This window comes from Podarcis liolepis (assembly GCF_965112155.1).
Source record: "Podarcis liolepis genome assembly, chromosome: Z".
Classification (NCBI taxonomy): Eukaryota; Metazoa; Chordata; class Lepidosauria; order Squamata; family Lacertidae; genus Podarcis; species Podarcis liolepis.
In genome coordinates, this window is record NC_139570.1 from 71,903 (window position 1) to 93,924 (window position 22,022).

The 22,022-nt window shown below is 43.6% G+C and overlaps 1 protein-coding gene across 4 annotated transcripts; it reads left to right on the top strand.

The window, feature by feature from the left end:
- Positions 1–364: 364 nt before the first annotated feature.
- Positions 365–21,556, top strand: PHKA1 (phosphorylase kinase regulatory subunit alpha 1). Of its 4 annotated transcripts, none has more exons than XR_014521352.1 (31): positions 365–666; positions 2,353–2,511; positions 3,482–3,529; positions 3,739–3,907; positions 4,223–4,305; positions 5,712–5,792; positions 5,885–5,983; positions 6,642–6,788; positions 7,215–7,268; positions 7,420–7,542; positions 7,622–7,717; positions 7,793–7,900; positions 7,977–8,055; positions 9,530–9,664; positions 10,313–10,422; positions 10,698–10,842; positions 13,988–14,066; positions 14,275–14,354; positions 14,754–14,930; positions 15,010–15,092; positions 15,496–15,632; positions 15,948–16,104; positions 16,226–16,305; positions 17,518–17,596; positions 17,811–17,940; positions 18,749–18,850; positions 18,938–19,167; positions 19,551–19,604; positions 20,049–20,249; positions 20,594–21,376; positions 21,454–21,556. XR_014521352.1 is itself a non-coding variant. In XM_083484871.1 (30 exons), exons 3-30 carry the CDS (start codon positions 3,497–3,499, stop codon positions 20,765–20,767), a joined length of 3,225 nt encoding a protein of 1,074 aa, XP_083340997.1. In that variant the 5' UTR covers positions 365–666; positions 2,353–2,511; positions 3,482–3,496; the 3' UTR covers positions 20,768–21,556. The 4 variants fall into 4 exon arrangements, 2 of the variants coding, with proteins under 2 accessions (XP_083340997.1, XP_083340996.1); XR_014521353.1 differs by having other exon boundaries at positions 366–511; XM_083484871.1 differs by having other exon boundaries at positions 20,594–21,556.
- The last annotated feature ends 466 nt before the right edge of the window (positions 21,557–22,022 follow it).

Sequence of the window (22,022 nt, forward strand, 5' to 3'; positions counted from 1 at the left end):
ACACGAAGGAGTAGACGCAGTTCCTTCTCTGCCCGCAAGGGGGAACGCCTTTCCCGAAACGCTTCAGGCCAAACCGCTCAGTATAATAGGAGCTATCCGGAGACGCCGGGTGCAGGTCCTGGCAGGGCCCTAGTCCACACCCCGATGGGCGGGGCGGAGGTGAGGATTCGGCGCAGAAGCCCCGCTTCTGGTGGAGCGGCTCCCGGGGATCAGTCTGAGCCCCGGTTTTTTTTTTGGTAAGGGTTTCGGTCTCTTGGGCTACCGCGCTGCCAGGGTCGGCAAGAGGCGCTTTAACCCCTTTTCTGCTGGGCAGTGTCGTATAGAGCGGGTGGATCGGGAGTTCGGTGTCTGCAGAGGAGGGGTTAAGTAGGCGGGGCCAGGAGAGGTTGGTTACGTTGGCGCACCAGCTGGGCTCCAGAGCAGCTTGAGAGTCATGCGGAGCAGGAGCAATTCTGGGGTCCGCTTGGACGGCTATGCCCGCCTCGTTCAGAAAACGATCCTCGGGCACCAGGTCAGGCAGGCGGAGGTTCAACGGATGGAGCGGAGCGTAGGGTTTGGGGTGTAGGCGGGCAGGTGGGAGTTCAACAGGTGGTGCAGCGAACAGCTTTTTTGCCTTGAATGCAGGCGTGGAAATGTTCGGCCTGAAAGCCAGCGGAAGTTCAACAGGTGGGTGGGTTTTTTGCAGGGAGGCAGGCGGGAATTCAATAGGCGGAGCTTTTTTGCAGGCAAGAAGGAGTTCAACAGGTAGAGCGGAGGACGGGTCTTTTTTGTATGGCGGGCAGGCATAGAAATAGGCAGGCGTAAGTTCAACAGGTGGGCGGGGCTTTTGGGCAAGTGGGAGTTAAACAGGCGATGCGGCAAACGGGGCTTTTTTGCATTTAATGCAGGCATAGAAATGTTCGGGGTGCAGGCCGGAAGTTCAGCAGGTGGGTGGGTTTTTTGCAGGCAGGCGGGAGCCCAACAGATGAAGCAGTGGATGGGGGTTGGAATGGAAATGTCCAGAACGCAGGCAGGCTGAAGTTCAACAGGTGGAACTATGGGTGAGGTTTTTTGCAGTGCATGAAGCCATGGAAATGTTCTGCATGGAGGCAGGCAGAAATTCAACAGGCGGAGCAGCAGATGGGGCATTTTCTAGGACAAGTAGGCAGGCGGGAGTTACAGGTAGAGCAGCGGATGAGGGATTTTTCAGGGTGTGCAGGCAGGTGGGAGTTCAACAGGTGCAGCAACAGATGAGGCTTTTTCAAGTATGGGCAGGCATGGGTATGTTCAGCACACAGGCAGGCAGAAGTTCAAGAGCTGGAGCAGCAGATGGGGCATTTTCTAGGGTGAGTAGGCAGACGGGAGTTAAACAGGTTTAGCAGTGGATGGCTTTTTTTGCTGGGCGTAAACATATGGAAATGTTCAGCACATATGCAGGTGGACGTTTAACAGGTGAAGTGGCATATGAGGGCTTTTTCAGGGTTTGCACACAGACGGGAGTTCAACAGGTGGAGTGGCGGACAGGGCTTTTTGCATTGTGTGAGGGCAGGTGGGTGGTCATCCGGTGGAGCAGTGGATGGGGCCTTTTTGCAGGGCGGGAAGACTTTGGAAATGTTCAGCATGCAGGCAGGCAGGCGGATGTTCAACAGGCAGAGCAGTGGGTGACAGGTATGGAAATGCTCAGCGTGCAGGCAGATGGGAGTTTGACAGGTGGAGCGGCAGACTAGGGCTTTTTGCAGTGCATGAAGCCATGGAAATGTTCAACAGGCAGACAGAATTTCAACGGGTGGAGCTGCGGATGGGGCATTTTCAAGGATGAGTAAGCAGGCAGGATTTACAAGTGGAGAGGTGGATGAGGGAAATATCAGGATGTGCAGGCAGATGGGAGTTCAACAGGTGGAGCGACAGATGAGGCTTTTTGCAGGGCTTATGGGCATGGAAATGTTCCGCACGTTCAACAGGCGGAGTGGCAAAGACGGGCTTTTTGCAGGATGGGAAGGCATGGGAATGTTCAGCATGGAAGCAGTTGGACAGCACTTTTTGCAGGACATGAAGGAATGTTCAGCACCTAGGCAGACCAAAGTTTAACAGGTGGAGCAGCAAACGAACGGCCTTTTGCATTGTGTGAAGGCATGGAAATGTTCAGCAGGCAGGCAGGAGTTCAAGTCAGAGCAGCAGACAGTGGCTTTTTGTACGACGGGCAGGCATGGAAATGTCCGGCACCCAAGCAGTTGAAGTTCAACAGGCGGAGCAGTAGGTTTTTTTTAAAGGGTTTGAAGGCATGGAAATGTCTGGTAGGCAGGCAGATATTCAACAGGGCTTTTTACAGGGTGTGCAAGCAGGCAGGTGTTCAACAGGCCCATCTCTCTGCAGAACCCCGTGACGGGCCTGCTGCCAGCCAGCGCTGACCACCCGGACGCCTGGGTCCGCGACAATGTCTACAGCGTCCTGGCAGTTTGGGCGCTGGGATTGGCTTACCGCAAGAATGCTGACCGCGACGAGGACAAGGCCAAGGCGTATGAGCTGGAGCAGGTAACTAGGGCAAAGTTGGAAAATAATATAAAATAATATAAAATAATATAAAATAAAATAGGGAGGGAAAGAAATTAAAAGAAAAGAAAAGAAAAAAAGAAAATAAATAAATTGAAAGGAAAGGAAAGAAATTAAGATAAAGGAAATGAAAAGAAAATAACATGGAAAGGAAAGAAATTAAATGAAAAGAAAAAAAGAAAAGAAAACAGAAAAACAGAAAAAAATAGAAATTAAAAGAAAAGAGAAAAATGAAATAATGTAATGTAATAAAGTCCAATAAGATAGAAATGGAATATAATAATTAAGTAAAAATAACAAAAAATAATAATAAAATACAATAATAAATACAATAATAAATTAAATTAGGAAGAGAGAAATGGAAAGAAAATTAAAAGAAAAGAAAAATACAATACAATAAGATAGAACACAATAACAAAGTGAAAATGAAATGAAATTCAAAATAATATTTTCCAAGGCGCCGAGCATATTGCTAGGCTGCCACCCCTCTGGCCTGAAGGCTTCCTGGTGGGTAAAGAACTCGCACCCACAACCCAAAAACCCATTCCCCAAAAGACTGGCTCCCCCCCCCCGACCCTGGGGTGGGGAAGCACCCTTCTTGGGAATCCTCTTTTGGGTCCTCCTTGCTGGCAATACATCTCCCTACCTCGCGCTGTAACCTGAGAGCCGCAGCGCCACTCAGCCGGGGCAGCTGTTTTCGGCCTGTCCTGACATGACCCCGGGGCGGGGGTGGGGGCGAGATCGAAACCCGATTCCTAGGCCAAATGCCTGAAATGCCAAGTCGAAAAGCAGAGCAGAAAAAACGAGATACAGACAAACAAACTCCATTGGCTGCAGATCTCCAGGTCGGCAATTCGACCCCTGGCCTCAGGCCTGGGTTGGAGGAGCTTTGGGGTTGTTCGTCCTGAGTTCGAGTTTTGAGTTTACAGTGACGTTTTTCTTCTCCCCGCAGAGCGTGGTCAAGCTGATGCGAGGCCTGCTGCAGTGCATGATGAGACAGGTAGGGGATCTGGCTTGATGACCGCTAGGTGTACCTTCCCATGTTTTTGCAACATTTCCCGGATCTGATATTTGGGGTCCGGCTAAATGACCACTGGGGTGTCCCATCCCTCAATTCCCTGCCATTTTATGGACCACACAGGGAGGTTTTTCCAGCATTTCCCAGAGCTGATATTTGGGGTCAGGTTAGATGTCCCATTTTTCTTCCAGGTGGACAAAGTGGAGGCCTTTAAATATACCCAGAGCCCCCGCGATGCTCTGCATGCCAAATTCGCACCCGGAACCTGCGCCACCGTCGTTGGTGACGACCAGTGGGGTCACTTGCAACTGGACGCCACCTCCTTGTACCTCCTAATGCTGGCCCAGATGACGGCATCAGGTGAGATATTTTATTTAATTCTTTTATTTTATTTATTTATTTATTTTATTCTTTCATTCTTTTATTCTTTTATTTTATTCTGCTATTATTATTATTATTTTATTATTAATGTATTATTGTTGTTGTTGTTTTGGTTTTCTATTATTATTTTATTTATTCTGTTTTTATTATTGTTTTTTATTTTTATTATTGTTTTTTATTATTATGCTGTATATATATATATTTATATATATAGTATACTATATATACATGTATTTATAAAAAATACATTTTTCATTCTTTAATTTTATTCTATTATTACCTTTCTTTTTGCAGGGCTGCATATCGTCCACAGCCTGGATGAAGTAAACTTCGTGCAAAACCTGGTTTTCTACATAGAAGCAGCGTATAAAACGGCGGTGGGTTGGGGTGGGTGGCACCGAGTGCAGCCCCTGAGAAAAATAATCACAATAAAAATAGAAACCGATAAGAACCCATTACGATAAGAACCGTTCAGAATAACAAACCCATAACAGGAATCTGTAAAAATAACAACCCCTAATACTAACCCATAAAAAACATAACAACCATGATAATATTAAGCTGTAAGAATAATCCTTAATAAAAATAATAATCCATAAAAATAACCCATAATAACAACCCATAATAAAAATTATAAATAATAATTACCCATTAGAATAAAAGCCCCTAAGAACAACCTATTAGCATAATAAACCATAGTAGGAATCAATGAAAGTAATAACCTTTAATGCTAACACATCATAATAATAATAATTAGCCATAAGAACAACCCATAAAAATAAATCATAATAAAAATAATAGACCCTTAATCCGATCATAATAACTCCTAATAATAGCAAGAAAAATAACCCCTAATAAAAATTGTAACCCCTAATAAGAATAATATAAGAATAATACCTCATAAGAATAATAACCCATATTAGTAATCCATAAAAATAATAACCCCTAGTACTAATCCATAATGAATATAACCCATAATAACCCATCATAATAATAAGACATAAGAATAACCCATAAAATAATAAAAATAACCCATAAAATAATAACCCCTAATAATAGCAATAATAATTGCCCCTAATAAGAATAATAACCCCACAGAATAAGAAACCCCAAAGAATCACACCTAAGAAGAACCCCTAATAAAAATAATAAACGCTTGATCCGAACCCATGATTGTAATAAGTCCCTAATAATAGCAATAATAATAATATCCCCTAATAAAAACAGTCACTCCTAATAAACCACAATAATAATAACCCCTATGAGTAACAAACCTAAGAAGAATAAACCCACTAAAAAATAAAAAATTATAGGAACCCATGATCGTAATACAGTAGTACCTCAGGTTAAGAACTTAATTCGTTCTGGAGGTCCGTTCTTAACCTGAAACTGTTCTTAACCTGAAGACCACTTTAGCTAATGGGGCCTCCCGCTGCCACTGCACCGCCAGAGCACGATTTCTGTTCTCATCCTGAAGCAAAGTTCTTAACCTGAGGTACTATTTCTGGGTTAGCGGAGTCTGTAACCTGAAGCGTCTGTAACCCGAGGTACTACTGTAACTCCTAATAATATCAATAATAATAACCCCTAATAAAAATGGTCAACCAAATAAGAATAACAAACCCCTAAGAATAACAAACACCCCTCAGAATAATTCCTCATAAAAATAATAAGCCCATAATTCGAACTCAGGATCATAATAGCTGCTAGTAATAGCAATAATAAAAACAGTAGCCCCTAATACCCCCAATAATAATAATAACCCATGTTTTTTGTGGGGCAGGATTTCGGGATCTGGGAACGTGGCGACAAGACTAACCGGGGCATCACAGAGCTCAATGCCAGCTCAGTCGGCATGGCCAAGGTGAGAGGCACGGGGCGAGGCGGGATCAGGTGCCCACTCAGGGGTGCCTAAGCATGGGTGCTCATCCATGGGTGCTCTTTCTCCCTCTGCAGGCAGCCCTGGAGGCCTTGGATGAGCTGGACCTCTTCGGGGCCAACGGAAGCCCTCAATCAGTGATCCATGTGTTGTCGGACGAGGTGCAGCACTGCCTGGTACAGACCTGGGTTCGGCGGGGGGGGGGGTCGAGTTACCGAAATACTTTAATTTCTGAAAATTTTGAAAATTTACAATTTAGAAAATTCCCAAAATTAAAATCCAGAGGGTTCTAGGTAGCCTCCTCCTCAGGGTGTTTGTTTGGAACGCAGAGCTCAGAGGGCCACCCGTCCCGGATGCCTGAGACTTTTAAAATTGAAAATTGAAATTGAATAGAAATGGAAATTTTAAATGGACATTGAAACTTTACAATTTTAAATTAACAAGGAAAATGGAACAATTAAGAAAAAAATGGCATCAAACAAAATTATTAACATTAAAATTTTAAATTAACATTTAAAACTTAAAATTAACATTTAAAATTTAAAATAAAGAAAAAATAAATTAACATTTAAAATTAACATTAAAAAATTTAAATTTAAAACTAACATGGGAACTTTGAAATTGAAAACATTTAAAATTTTAAATTAACATTAACAGTTAAAAATTTTAAACTCACTTTCACAATTTGAAATTAGCCTTGAAATTTGGTGGCCCTCAGGTCTCTTCCGGCTCTGTGATTGGATCCTGCTTTCCTGGTCTCTCTTTTCTTGAGGGGGTTAGACCAGATGACCCTTCTAGGATGGTGCTCTATGATTCGTCTGCCTCTCCCCGCAGTCCATCCTCCATTCGATGCTGCCGAGGGCGTCGGCTTCTAAGGAGATTGACGCCAGCCTCCTGTCCATCATCTCGTACCCAGCCTTTGCCGTCGAGGACGCTGAGGTGGTGGAGAAAACCAAGCAGGAAATCATCGACAAGCTGCAGGCAAAAATTTTCAAAAAATATTCCATTTCCTGGGGGAATAAAAAAGATTCAAAGAATTTTTGGGGGGGGGAATGATTTTCAGAAAAGATTCAGAGTTTTTTTTTTGGAATGGCCGAAATCATTTGGAAACAATAAGGATTTCTCAAAACAATTAATTCTTTTCAGGCAAAAAAAGCATTCAAAGAAAATGAAAAATTCTCCCCCCAAAAATCAAAGAATTTTTCAGGGGGGAAATTGGGGGAAGTCAGATTTTTTTGGGGGGGGAGATGTAATGTTTTAAAGAAAAAAAACACAAATAAAACAAATAATTTTTTAATTTTTTCTTTAAAAATTAATCATTTTCTCATTTCTTTTTTAAAAAGTCACATTGGGAAAAATCAGTAAAAATTATTTGTAAAGCAGTTTCCCCTTCCTCCTCTTCCAAAGGGTCGCTACGGTTGTTGCCGGTTCCTCCGCGATGGCTACCGGACTCCCAAAGAGGTGAGTTTTGTTCTGTTCTGTTTTGTTTTGTTATTTTATATGTTTTTCAATTTTAATTTTGTTTGTTTGTTTTTAGTTTTTATTTTATTTGTTCATTTCATTTTTATATTCATTTCTTTACTTTAACTTATTTATTTTCTTATTTTCCCAGGACCCCCAACGCCTCTACTACGAACCCTCCGAGCTGAAGCTTTTCGAGAGTATCGAGTGCGAGTGGCCACTCTTTTGGACCTACCTGCTGATTGATGGAATCTTTCGCGGCAATGACGAGCAGGTTGGGGGGGGGGCTTTGATGACCCGGGTTGGGTTCAGGGTTCAAATTCCGATTCCCTGATTGATGCATCTGTCCAAAGGTCCAGGAGTACCGGGAAGCCCTGGAAGGCATCCTCATCAAGGGGAAGGACGGGATCCGCTTGATCCCAGAACTCTACAGCGTCCCATCGGACAAGGTGAGCGGTTTTATTTGGGGGGGGTCTGCCGTCTGGATTCCCATTTCTAGAACCCGCAACCTTCTCTCCCTGCAGGTCGACGAGGAATGCCAAAACCCTCACACGGTGGACCGGGTTCCGATGGGGAAGCTGCCGTTGATGTGGGGCCAGTCCTTGTACATCTTGGGGTGCCTCCTTTCTGAGGTGAGCACCCTTGGGTGCCCGGGGTCCCAGGTTCAGGGTCCTGCTCTGGAATCAAACCCGTCTCCCCCCTCCTTAGGGCTTCCTGGCGCCGGGTGAAATTGATCCTCTCAACCGGCGCTTCTCGACCGTCCCCAAGCCAGACGTGGTGGTCCAAGGTAAGCCCATTCCGGGGGGGGGGGTAAAAATAAAATAAAATTATTTAATAATTTTTTGATACAAACATCAACCAATTAATTTGAATTAATTTGTTAAAATTTGGATAAAATTGTATAATTATGTTGGAAAATTAATAAAAATTTATTTGGAAAAAAAAACATCAACCACAAAAGACACATACAACAAAAACCATAATAACAATAATAACACAGTTTGACAATTCAGATTTGGATACATTGATATACCTATGACCACCTTTTTAACAATATTTCCCCGCCTCTCTCTCCTCTCCCTACTTCCCACCACTATCCGCCTTATCGCTTAAATATTCCTTCCAGATTTATTGATATTTATCCATTCTTAATTTGCACCGACATGCAATTTGTTCGTATGTAGCTAGTCTGTCCATATTATCAATCCATGTGCTCAATTGAAACTTTTTGCGGCTAGTCCAATTCATCAAAACAAGTTGTTTTGCTTCTAACATAGCACGGTACATCCATTTTTTTTGACCCCTTGAAATCTCCCATATTTCTGGAATATAATTTAGAATTAAATTCAGTTCCCCTAAATAACAATTTCTTTTTATTACTCTTGCTATAAATATCCTCACCTCGCACCAAAATGATCTTATCATCGGGCAGTTAATCAACATATGTACTAAGTTCGCATTTTTACTCCCACATCTCCAGCAGTTGTCTGCATTTGTAATTTTCTTCTGGTATAGTTTTGCTGGAGTCCAGTGGAATATTACTATTTTCTGCTGAATAAGTCTTAGTCTTAGATCCATGGAGACTATTTCTGTTGACTTGACTCCCATATATCATTTGTTATCTGTACCCCCATCTCTTTACTCCATTTTTGTCTATCATATTCTAAATCATATTTCTTCCTGTTGAGTAGGGTTTTATATAGTGCAAGTGTATTTTTGTATATATAGTGCAAGAGCTTTTTGTTTTTGTTGCACAAATTGAATCTTGTAGCAGCATGGGTGTTTCCGATGCTGCTATAGCCAAACTGCCTTTCCAACATGTGTTTCAATTGGATGTATTGCCATGGTGTTTCACTGGTTAATCCATACTTTACTTGCAGTCTTATATTCCACAAATTTTTAATTTTCATCAATTAATTGATTCAATGTCAAAATACCTTTTTTCATCCAATTTTGCCAAATTATTACTTGATTTCCAATTTTTAATTTTGGGTTGGCCTATATTGTTAGTTTCTCATGTTGATAGGGGTCATCCTTATTATTTTTATTTATATTCATCCAAATTTTTATTGGTGCTTTAATAGTCTCCAGGATAATAGGATATTTCATAAAATTGGAGCCGAGTTTAGTCCGGGAGGCTTTGACGACCCAGGTTGGGCCAGACTTGGGTTTGGGGTTTGAATTCTGATTCCTTGATTGACGCCTGTTTTGGGGTTTTCCGGGACTGGAGCGGCTCCAGATTAACTCCGGTTTCCCCACAGTATGCATCTTGGCCGAGACGGAGGGGATCCAATCGGCTTTGAGGAAGGAGGGAATTGAGGCGGAGACGGTTTCCGGCGTCTGTCCGATCCGGGTGCAACCGGCGAGGATCCTCAGCCATATCTACGCCCGATTAGGTGATGTGGAAAGGGAGCCCAGGTCATTTAGTCTGACCCCAAAAAATTACAAATTGGAGGAACAGTGGAGAAAAGGCATTCGAGTGGGATTATGGGAAATAAAATAAAAATAAAATGAGCAAGATAGAATTGGAAGAGGAGAAAGGGACTCTTGGGTCATTTAGTCTGACCCCAAAACATGTGCAGTTATTGATTCCGTTTAGAAATAAAGGGGAGGAACGGCAGAGAAAAGGTATTCGAGTGGGATTATGGGAAATAAACATAAACTGAGCAGGATAGAATCAGAAGATATGTGGGGCGCCTTTAAGGCAACATCTAAGGTGCGGGTTCGAAACCCTATAACATTTCCTTGAATGACATTTTAGGGAAGTTTTAAACAACTGATGCTTTGTTGTTGTTTAGTTGTTTAGTCGTGTCTGACTCTTCGTGACCCCATGGACCAGAGAACGCCAGGCACTCCTGTCTTCCACTGCCTTCCGCTGATATTTTAATGTATTTCTATTTTCTTTTGTTGGAGTGGCTAGGGAAACCCAGCCAGATGGGCAGGGAGTAAATAATAATATTATTATTATATTATTATTATTATTATTATTATTATTATTATTATTATTATTATTATTATTATTTATTATTATTATTTCTCCACAGGTCGTAACCAGCACATGACCCTCAGTGGGCGCCCCTTCCGCCACATGGGCGTTCTGGGCACCTCCAAGTTCTACGATATCCGGAGCACCATCTTTGCCTTCACTCCACAGGTGGGAAGTTCCCTGGCTGTCATCCAGTCCAACCCCCTTCAAATCCCCCCCCCCCCGCCCCGCAAATTTGGTGAATCAGGAGAACGCCGCCAATTAGTTTATCCTCTTAACAAAAAATCCCCAATTTGATCATAGCTGTTATTTCCCCCTCTGGGGGAAAGCACCGTTTTCCATTCTCCTCTTTCATGGATACAACGATCAAAAAAATGTTTCAATATATCCCCCCCTTCCCCTCCCCCCCCCTTGTTTACCCACCTCTCCCTCCCTCCTCACAGTTCCTTGACCAGCAGCAATTCTTCCTGGCGCTCGATAACAAAATGATCGTTGAAATGCTCCGTACGGATCTCTCTTACCTGTGCAGCCGCTGGAGGATGACAGGGCGTCCCACCATCATCTTCCCCGTCTCGCACATGATGCTTGGTGTGTCTCATGCTGTTTTAAATTTAAAATAAATTTGTAAAAAAATTAATAAATTGAAATTTCAGAAATTTCAATTGAATTTCAGAAAATTAATTTTGGAATTTTCAACTAAATTTCAATTAAATTTCTGACATTTAAAACCCTTTTGAAATTTCAGAAAGTTCAATTAAATTGCCTGAATTTTAACAAATCAACTTTTGTAGACGTTTCCCTTTTAACAATTTTTAACAACTTTGCTTCAACTTTCATACATATTGCCCTTAACAGCTCAAATTGGATCTTTATTAAAAGTCAGAAGTTTTGGCTTCCTGTTTCTGGCGGTGGGAAATGGCAGATTCCCACACGATCGGACTCCAGCCGTTCCGATAATTCAGGGCTGATATGGGGGTAATTAGCCCTGGCAGCCTCCCCAGGGCAGGGGAGGACTGTCTCGATGACCCGCGGTTTGCCCCACGGCAGGGGCACTGGGTCACGGAGCAAGGAACGGATGGACACTCCTGTGATGCCACCCCATAGCCAGAGGCATCTGTTTGGGAAAATATAAAGATTTGAAAACCAAACAGACATGCTCTGAACTGATGAAACTGGAAAAAAACCTGCAGTAAGTACAGTCTCTGGTGTAAAAGATCGAAGTTCAAAGAGATCCTCATCATGATGTTTGGGATCTGGAGGGGCTTGGTATGTTTTTTCTTCTTCTTCTAACATTAACAATTCGTTTTGCATGCCAAGCCTCATTAAGAACCTAAATTGCTCTTCAAAAAGTGAGTACAGATGGACTTTTATATGTAATTGGGACCTATTCGCAGCCACTTTTCTTTTAAGATTTGAAATGCCCGTTAAAGACGAAAACAAAGAACAAAATGGCGTCTACCCACTACGCACTTATGGAATATCTGAAATACCTCCCTGATTAAGAGAAACAGGAGCTAACTGATGGTTGGTCATAAAGACTGGAAACAATATTATATATACAACTGTTTGCAAAAAGAAGTTTTTTATTATGAGCAAGAGAAAGGGCTAAATGGATATCTGGCAGCCCCCCTTTAGGGCCCAGAGAGGGGACTGGGTGGATTCCAAAGGCCAATTGTTAACTGTCTGATATATGGCTACATTGCAAACAGTCTGCTTAAGAATAAATCAACAAGGAGTTTTAGAAGGAGGTTTCTCTCTGTTTCTTTGATAACAGCTTGACGGGAAAGATTAACGATTTGGGAGCTGCCAAAATAACAATTCTCAAAGAGTCTGGAATGGATGCAATTAAATGAAGCGGTGCGATGAAAAACAAAAACAGCTGAAAGAGTATAATATACGGACAAATCTGCACTCCATAGAAAAAAAAGTGTCTGTTTTCTGACATGAATGAGGATCCCAGAGCCAGAGACAAAACGTGGAGGATAAAATCGCGATATGGAATTATGAAAACCACTGATGATGATGAGAGGCAGGACTATGATGTTGAAAACACTTCAGAATTCAGACCGTGGGAAGCCAAAACAAAAATTATTACAATTTGGAAGACAATTGGAAATTTTTTATTTTAGATTTTTTGGTTTTTTGGATTTGATATGTTAATTGGATGTTCTTATTGGAAAATTAATAAACGCTTAAAAAAAAAGTTAGACGTTTAAAGAAATTCACTTCAACTTTGATACGTATTTCACTTAACAGCTTGACTTTAATTCGTATTACATTTCAGAAATTTTAACAAATCAATGCATCTTTCCCTTAATCTTTTGACTTCCATATTTTTTGAAATTTCAATTTCAGGAATTTATTAAATGTTATAAATCTTAACAAATTCAACTTTAGTCCGCATTTCCCTTAACAGTTTGTCTTGAATTTTTATGACATTTCAGAAATGTTAACAAATCAATGCGCATTTCACTTAACTTTTTGACCTACTTTTTTCTAACTTTTCAGGTCTTTACCGTATTTTTCGCCCCATAAGACGCACCGGACCATAAGACGCACCTAGATTTTTGGGGGGGAAATAAAGGGGGGGAAAATTATTTTTCCCCCCCCAGGTGCGCTGCGCTACACCAGGAGCTTGGGGCGTGCGGAGCTCAGCGCGCCCCAAGCTTCTGCGTGCCGGCAAGGTCTCCGCTAGCGTGGGAGAGCCGGGCGCCTCTCCCAGGGCTAGCGGACCCCTGCGCTAATCCAGAAGCTTGGGGCAAGCTGAGGTCAGCGCGCCCCAAGCTTCTGCGTGCCGACAAGCAGTCCGCTAGCCCTGGGAGAGCCGCGGGGCTCTCCCAGGGCTAGCGGATCGCTGCGCTATACCAGGAGCTTGGGGCGTGCTGAGCTCAGCACGCCCCAAGCTTCTAGGTGCGCACAAGCAGTCCGCTGCCGCCCCAAGCCTCGCGCACCCGGCAGGAGGTCCCACCGGGTGCGCGAGGCTTGGGGCGGCAGCGGACTGCTTGCGCGCACCTAGAAGCTTGGGGCGTGCTGAGCTCAGCGCGCCCCAAGCTTCTGCATGCGCGCAAGCAGTCCGCTAGTCTTGGGAGAGCCGCAGGGCTCTCCCAGGGCTAGCGGATCGCTGCGCTACACCAGGAGCTTGGGGCGTGCTGAGCTCAGCACGCCCCAAGCTTCTAGATGCGCACAAGCAGTCCGCTGCCGCCCCAAGCCTCGCGCACCCGGCAGGAGGTCCCACCGGGTGCGCGAGGCTTGCAGACACTCGCCCGAAGCAGGGGGAGCCCTCCCGAGGGCTTCCCGTGCTTCGGGCGACAGGCTGCCGCCCCAAGCCTCACGCACCCGGTGGGACCTCCTGCCGGGCGCACGAGGCTTGCAGGCATTCGCCCCATAAGACGCACCCCGATTTCCCCTTCATTTTTGGAGGGGAAAAAGTGCATCTTATGGGGTGAAAAATACGGTAAATTTCAAAAATTTATTAAATATCATACTTTTTAACAAATTAACTTGAACTTTCCTTCAACTTTCTCTCAACCTGTTGACTTCCTTTAAAAAATATAATTCAGAAATTCCACTGAATTTCAGGGATTGATTTGACTTGAGTTTTCATGGCCACACTTTTATGCTGCTTATTTCGATCTCGTTCTTCTCTCTTCTATTCTGATGGCTGCCTTTTCCCATCCTAACTTCTCTCTCCTTCCCTTTCTTCCCTTTTCATTCCTTTCTTCCGCCTGGCCAGATGACAGTGGTGATGGCATCCACCCGGCCGTTTTTGCCATGCTGCGGAAATTGCAGGACGGATATTTCGGAGGAGCGAGGTGAGGATTGCAGGAATCGTTTAATGCTGTCAGATGGGAGGCATCCAAATAATTAAATTATTATTATCGTTATCATTATCAGCCCAACAGAAGAATCTGGCTCTGGGTTGAATTATCTATGGGAAGCTTTTGCCAGTATTTCATTCTTAGGATGGTCGATTTCGGAGGGATCCCTCGGGGGTCACCTATGATTCTCTGATCCTTGCAGGATCCAGACCGGTCGCCTGTTGGACTTCCTCACCACCTCGTGCCACTCCCACCTAAGTTTCATGGATGCTGGGCCGGATGGTAAGCCCTTGCTGTGTTCCCATGCCGCAGCTTTTTTGAAGCCATCCTGGCTTGTGATTCGAACCCAGAACGATCAGAGGGCATTGGTGGCTTGAACCCGGAACATACCTTCCGGACGTCCCTCTTTGCAATCGCTCGCTCGGACTGGAGACGAACCTTATTGTTCTGATCGCAGACTTAAAAGCATCCCAGTCAGAGTGCTGTCCCATGTCATCGGCGAAAAGCCGGAGGGGATGGAATAGGACATCCCCATTTTTGGCAAAGGGTTCAAATCCGGACCTTCTGGGCTACACAGACACTGCCTTAAAGGTGTCCCAGATCCCATCGGAGAGATGTCAGAAGGGATGGTAGGATGTCCCCTCTTTTCACAGAGAAACATCACCCCTCCCTCTTTTCCAGCGGACATCTGTGACGAGGTGGCCCAATACCTGGACCATCTCCTCCAACAGGCGGCTCCCAAGGCCCACCTCCCGCCCGTGGGTCAGAAAGCCGGCTTGCACCGCTTCCGGGCAGCGGTGCGCACCACCCAGGACCTGGTGTCTCTGCGGTCGAAGGCGAAGGAGCTCCACGTGGAGAGTAAGTATGGCCTCCCAGAAGCGGGTCAGACTGGATGGCCTCTGGGTTCCAGCCCAACCGTTCCACCTTCTCCTTGCAGACATCGACATGTACATCCCTTCCAGCCTCTTCCAGGAGTCACGCCACTCAGTCCACCTTCTGGGGTCGCCGCCAGATGGCAAGGTGAGTAGGCAGTTCTGATTGGGTTTGGGGGTGGGAAAAGCCATGCAAGAGGGAGAGCTTTTCAATTCTGCAGAAAACACTCGTTTCTCAAAGCCAACCCATAGAAGGTAAAAATCCCTTTCCCCCTCCCTTTCTTTAAAGCCACGTAAGAGGGAGGGCTTTGCCCTCCTGCCCTAACCTCCCATTTCTTGAAGCCCATTGGGAGCGAGGCTTTTCCCTCACAATGCCAGACTCCCATTTCTCAAAGCCAAGCCAGAGGGAAGGTTTCTTTCTTTCCCTTTTTTAAAAGCTACATAAGAGGGAGGGCGTTTTCCCATTCCATTTTGAGACCCCTCATAGTGGGTTTTGCTGGGTGACATTTGGGGTGCCTCCTCACTTAACCAGCCTCCCTCCCTGCCCCCAGACGTCTTTCCCCGCCGAGGCGGACCTCCCAAAAGATGCCGACGGAAACGTGGACTGCCGGTCATTGGTGGATCAGCTCCGGGCTTGCGCCACCCTGCAGGATCAGGCCAACTGCCTATCCATATTGTACAGCCTCAAGTAGGAACTAAAGTTTTCTTCCATTGGCGTTTCCTTCATGAGAACTTCGGGCCTCGGTGAATTGATTAAATCTGTATATCGCCCTGCGTTGCGGGGAGTTAGACTGGATGACCCCGGGTCCTTTCTCTGGGATTTAAGACCACTTGCACAGGATCCCTTCTCTCTTCCCTCCTTCCTTATTTTATATTATTGTTTCCCATAATCTTTCCCATAATCCCACTCAAATGCTATTTCTCTGCCATTCTTGGCTTTTAAGATGGTGTTGGACTGGATGACCTTCTGGGGTCCCCTTCCGACTTGGACACTTCCTTTTAGGGGTCCCGATTGGGAGACGGAGCTATATGGTGAGGCGGGAGCCACCGTGGGTGACCTCCTCACGGAGCTGTATTCGAAAGCTGGCACCGCTCGGCAGTGGGGCTTGATCCGCTACATTTCCGGTGTCCTGAGAAAGAAGGCGGAAGCTTTAGATGAGGTTGGGATATTTTGAAAAAATATTAAAATTTTGAAGAAAAAATAGGGTTCTGGGCAGCCTCCTTTTGGGAAGAGTTCAAGGGGGTCAATGTAGATGAGAAGGTGCCCTTTTCTCTCCCCAGGCCTGTACCAGCCTCCTGTCACACCAGAAGCACCTCACCGTGGGCCTCCCCCCGGAGCCTCGCGAACGGACCATCTCAGCGTGAGTTTTTGGGGTCACCACTCGATTCCAGCACTGGGCCATTCCAACATGGAGGCAATCGGGGGGGCAATCCCAACTGGGGAGATAATCGGGGGCAAAATGGGGGGTATCTGGACCTCCAGAAGGGTTCAAACCCATGTCTCTTGCACCAGGGGCACGTTGGCCTTAGTCCCAGTATCCTTACTGGGAGCGGGAGGATGGGCTCATTTTTAATTTCCTAGGTTAATCAATCAATCAATTAATTATTTTGATTTTCTTGCATTCTCGTACAAAAGTCATCTCTCCTTTCAGAGACTTAATTTAATTTAATTTAACTTAAAGCTTTTTAATTTGCTGGTACAGGCCAACTGAAAATGGGCCATGACATGTAGAATAATAAAGGTATGAATTTATTGTTATTACTGATTGAATTTTTAAATTTAATATTAATTTTAAATTATAAATTATTGTCATTTTTTCATTTTCATTTTAATTGATTTAAATTTAATGCTAATTTTGTTTTAAATTACTAATAAAATTTCTAAATTTAAGTACAATCCAAATTCATTTTGCTTAAAATTTTGAAATTTTAATAATAATAATAATAATAATAATTTTTTCTTATACCCCACCCTCCCCAGCCAAGGCCGGGCTCAGAGCGGCTTACAAGCAATAATAAAAACAAGTTGAATGATTACAACTTAAAAACAAAATGATTATTATTGAATGTTTACATTTACATTTAACTTGAATTTAAATTCTACATTTAAATTTTCAAATTAAAGTGGTTAGGTATTAAATATTTAAATTCAATTTCAGATTTAAATTAAATGTAAGCTTAAATTTTTTGACTTACCATAATGCCTTATTTTTAAAATTTAAATATTTACTTTCCATAAATTTAAATCATTTAAATTAAATTAATTTTTTTAGATTTGCCAATTTAAGTTCAGATTTAAATTAAATGTAAGCTTAAAATTTTTAACTTAGTATTATCACTTTTTTAAAATTATTCTTAATTTCCGTAAATTAAATTATTTAAATTTAAATTATGATCCTTATTAAATTTGTCATCGAAATGTTGCGTAAAAATACAAAACAGTTGGTAGAGCTGGCGACTCTCGATCCCAGTGTCCTGGATTCAATTTTCATGTCGGGTGAGACATTATTCCCTTCATCGGGGTCAGACTACATGACTCTCGGCTTCCCAACTCTGCTGTTTTTCCCTGCTAGCCCCCTTCCGTATGAGGAGCTCACGCGCCTGATCGAGGATGCCAGTGAGGGGAACCTTAGCGTCTGCATCTTGACCCAGGTGAGTGCTGGGTGCTGGGGAGAACAGTGGCGGGGACCCCGTTTTCCAGGAACTCTGGGCACCCGGCTTTCCCGGGAACAGTGGTTTGTTCCCTGGAAATTTGCTCCCTGGGAACCATAGTCCTCCAGGAGTCGTAGTTCATTCCCTGGAGATTTACTCTCCAGGAACCGTAATCCTCTGGGAGTCGTAGTTTCTCCCTCTCTTCTGGTTCCAGGAAATTATGGTTTACCTGGCCATGTACATCCGGACGCAGCCAGCCCTCTTTGCCGAAATGTTCCGCCTCCGCATTGGGCTCATCATCCAGGTGATGGCGACCGAGCTGGCACAGTCACTGTCGTGCTCAGGTAGGCAGGAGCCTAGTCACAAGGCCACCAGTTCCATAAAATAGGCGAAATTGTCCCATATAATAGGAGAAATACGGTATTTTTCTCATATAATGGATATACGGCATTGTGCCATATAATAGGAGAAATACAGTATACCCCCTCCCTCGCATAATAGCAGATGTAGGGGATTGCTCCGTTTAATAGGAGAAATACTGTATTTTCCCCATATAATAGCAGATATATGGCATTGTCTTTCTCTGCTTCTTTCTCTTCTTCTTCCCTCTGCTTCTTTCTTTCTTTCTTTCTTTCTTTCTTTCTTTCTTTCTTTTCTTTCTTTATATTCATTCCTTCTTTCTGCTTTCTCTTCCTTTCTCTTTCTGCTCTTTCTGCCTTTCCATTTTCCTTCTTCCTCTGTTTTGTCTTCTTCCTTCCTTCATCTCCTCTCTCATTCCTTCCTTTCCCTTCCTTCCTTCCTTCCTCTACTTTCTCTTCTTTATCTCTTTCTTTCTCTTTTTTCTCTTTTTTATGTTTTTTCTTTCCCTGCATTCTCCTTTCTTCCTTTCTCATTCTTCCTTCCTCTGCATTTTATTTATTCCTCTCTTCTTTCATTCTTCTTTCTCTTCCTTCTTCCTTTCTCTTCATTCTTTGTTCTTTGTTCTTCCTACCTTTCTCGGCATTTTCTTGTTGCTTTCTCTTCTTTCTTTCTCTTCTTCCTTTATTCTTTCTTTGCTTGCTCTTCTTTATTTTCTTTCATTCTCTGCTTCTTCTGCCTTCCTTGCCCTCTTCCCTTCTTTCTTCATTTCCCCTCTCCCTCCCTCTCTCCCAGCCGACGAAGCCACGCAGACCTTGTTGAACCTCAGCCCATCAGACGTCAAAAGCCTCCTGCACCACATTCTGAGCGGAAAGGAATTTGGCGTCGAGCGCAGCGGTCAGTCCTTGCAGGGTCAGACTAGATTCCTCTGGGGGCTCCCTTCTACCCTGATCCAGCACTGAGAACCCCGCTATCTCCCTGCAGTGCGGACCGCTGACTCGGCACCAGGTGTCTCCATCCACGAAATGGCTGGCGCCACCAAAACAGAGCGTGCCGGAATCGCCCAGCTCCGGAGCAAAATCCAGCAGGGGGGTGATTGGCGCCCCACCAAGGAGACGCGTCAAGGCGGGTGGCGACGGCGACGGCGTCTCGACGGCGCCCTCAACCGGGTGCCAGTGGGCTTCTATCCGAAGGTGTGGAAGGTCCTGCAGAAGGTGAGTGCCAAATCTGGTGTGACTCCAGAACAGGATCAAATCTCCCAGATTTGAGTTTTATGAGGCCAAATATGGAGTGAATGCGAATCTCCTGGGTTTGGATCTGAAGTGTGCAAGGTCGAATCTGGTGTGTGTGCAAATCTGAGCAAGACTCTGGAGCAGGCACACATCTGAGTATGAATCCAAAGTGTGCCAGGCTGAATCTGGAGTGAATGCGGATCTCCTGAATTCGGATCCTAAGTGCATGAGGATGAATCTGGTGCTTTCGCTAGTCTCTTTGAGTCTGAATCTAGAGCAAGCACAAATCTGAGTGTGACTCTGGAGCAGGTCCTGGGTGCAAATTTGTCAAGAGGGTGACTCCATTTCCACTCTTTTCTTCCTAGTGCCACGGTCTATCCATCGGTGGCTTTGTCCTCCCGTCTTCCGCCACCCAAGAGGTAATGGCAACTTGGTTTCCCTACTGGCACATAATAGTAATACTGATGATGATGATGATGATGATGATAGAAAGATGGAAGCAGGGAGAGGCAGAGAAATTGAAAGACAGATAAAGAGAGAGAGGGAGAGAATGAGGGAAAGATGGAGACATAGAGAGATGGAGAGATTGAAAGAGAGAGAAAGATGGAAAGCTTGAGAGAGGTTGAAAGAGAAAGAAGGAAAGAGATAAGAGGGAGAGAAAAAGGGAGACAGATGGTGATGTAGAGAGAGAGAGACATCAAGAGAGAGATGGAGAGAGAGATTGAAACAGAGTTTAAAAAAGAGGGATCAAAACAGAGATGAAAAGAGCAAGAACGAGAGAGAGGAGAGTCTCCCCTGGTTTCTTTACCGTTTCCCTCTGGACACGGGTTCAAATCCTGACGCCCATTTTCCATTTTTGACAGATGACACCGGGTGAGATCAAGTTTGCCGTTGGCGTCGAGTCGGCGCTGAACAAGATCCCGCAGCCAGAATACCGGCAGCTCTGCGTGGAAACCATCTGGGTGTTGACCCTGTTGGCTGAGGTCGACTTTGATGGAGCCGGGAGGCTTGTCAGCATCGATGACATCATCAAGATGGCGGATGAAGCGTTCCGCCAGGAGCAGGTGAGGGCGGGCACCCTTGGGTGGGGCAGTTGATTGATCACCCAAGCCCCACAGCACCATTCCCAGGGAAACAGAGCAGCGTTGCTTGCAAAATTGGTGTTAGAAGTGGGATCACGGCGCCAAACGGCGACATCTCACCCGTATTTTGGGCCGATTGTCTTTATTGATTTTCTGCACCTGTTTGGGATGATTTATTGATCGATCACCCGGCCCCACAGCATAGTTCCTGGGGAAACGGAGCAGCTAAGCTGGTTACATTGGTGTCAAAAATGAAATCATGGCACAGATTTCTGCTCTCTGGCCTTGACTCTTGTCTCCTCTTTCCTTTTTTGCACCAAATGCAGAAAGTCCTGGGTGCAGATGACGCCATGTTGGAGAGGGACCCCGCCACAGGCATCTGCACCTTGCTCTATGACAGCGCCCCCAGCGGGCGCTTTGGCACCATGACTTACCTGTCCAAAGTGGCCATCACCTACCTGCAGGAGTTCCTCCCCGAAGCCGGCTGCAGCATGCAGTAGCCAAGAACGAACAAATCTCTCAATAGTCTTTCTATCTTGCCTTTGCCTTGCAAATTATATGCAAATTAGGTTTCCCAACACAATTAAAGGGAGTTTTTTATTCAGGGAGGGAAGATTTTTCAAGGCTGTGTGGCATTGGAAGGCTTGAAATTATGAAAAGTATGGTTTTAATTGTTGAATTTTAAAAATCATTTACCCGGTAATCATTTCAATGATTTTTAAATTTAACAATTATTTAATCATTTCAATTATCAATTTGAAAAATGATTTAATCATTTCAATGTTTGTTAAATTTAAAAATTATGTAATCATTTCTATAATTTTAAAGTTTAAAGATTATTTAATTTGAATGATTTAAATAAATGCATGGGTTTTTAATTTTTTTTAATTACATCAATCCTTTAATTATTCAAAGTATTTAATCATTTTAATAATTCTTAAACATAATAATTTAAATGATTATTAAAAATCAAAAATACCATGCGCCCAAGGAAGGTGATGGAAAGCCCCAAATAAAATGTATTCCTTTCCTTTTGGTTTTGAAATGATTTTGATAACTTCTATAAAATGTCCTTTTTATGTTGGAAATGATGATTTTGTAGATTGAAAGTCTCCAATTAAATGCCTTAATTCCGTTTTCCGATCTAAAATTATTTTGGTTTTGAAACAATTTTGGCGATCAAAAGTTTCCCAATAAATGCCTTAATTTTGTTTTCTGATTTGAAATTATTTTGGTTTTGAAATGATTTTGGCGATCAAAAGTCTCCAATAAAATGCCTTAATTTCGTTTTTCGATTTGAAATGATTTTGCTTTCAAAACGATTTGGGGGAATGAAATCCTACTATGAAATGCTACTAAATGTGTTGCATATTTAGATATCTTGTAGCCATTTCCTGTCCACATTTCCGAGTTCGAATCCTCTCCACAGCCTGTTCATTTCTCTACTCTTCAATGGAAAGTTTATTCACTTATTCGTAATTTAATGATACTGCCCAATATTGCCCAAAATTTCTCATACAAATCACAATTTTCTCCCCCCCACCCAGAAAACCCCACACACTTCCCCTCCTGTTTTCATTTTAGAAGTGAAAAAGTTTGTTGCTTGGAGCTGATTGTAAATATGGGTAGATAGAAAGATGCAAATCAATATAAATTATATAGCTAATTTAGAGATACATTATGATATATTATACATATGATATAAAAGTATACACACACACATATATACTTGGTGGTCTCAGGGCGGTTCATGGA

Excerpts from the sequence above, each read along its gene's own strand:
- PHKA1 (XM_083484870.1), top strand. The coding sequence starts at position 434 with ATGCGGAGCAGGAGCAATTCTGGGGTCCGCTTGGACGGCTATGCCCGC. Across the intron at positions 17,597-17,810 it reads GCGTCTGCATCTTGACCCAG|GAAATTATGGTTTACCTGGC; the intron begins GTGAGTGCTGGG and ends TTCTGGTTCCAG. Across the intron at positions 19,168-19,550 it reads TGTGGAAGGTCCTGCAGAAG|TGCCACGGTCTATCCATCGG; the intron begins GTGAGTGCCAAA and ends TTTTCTTCCTAG.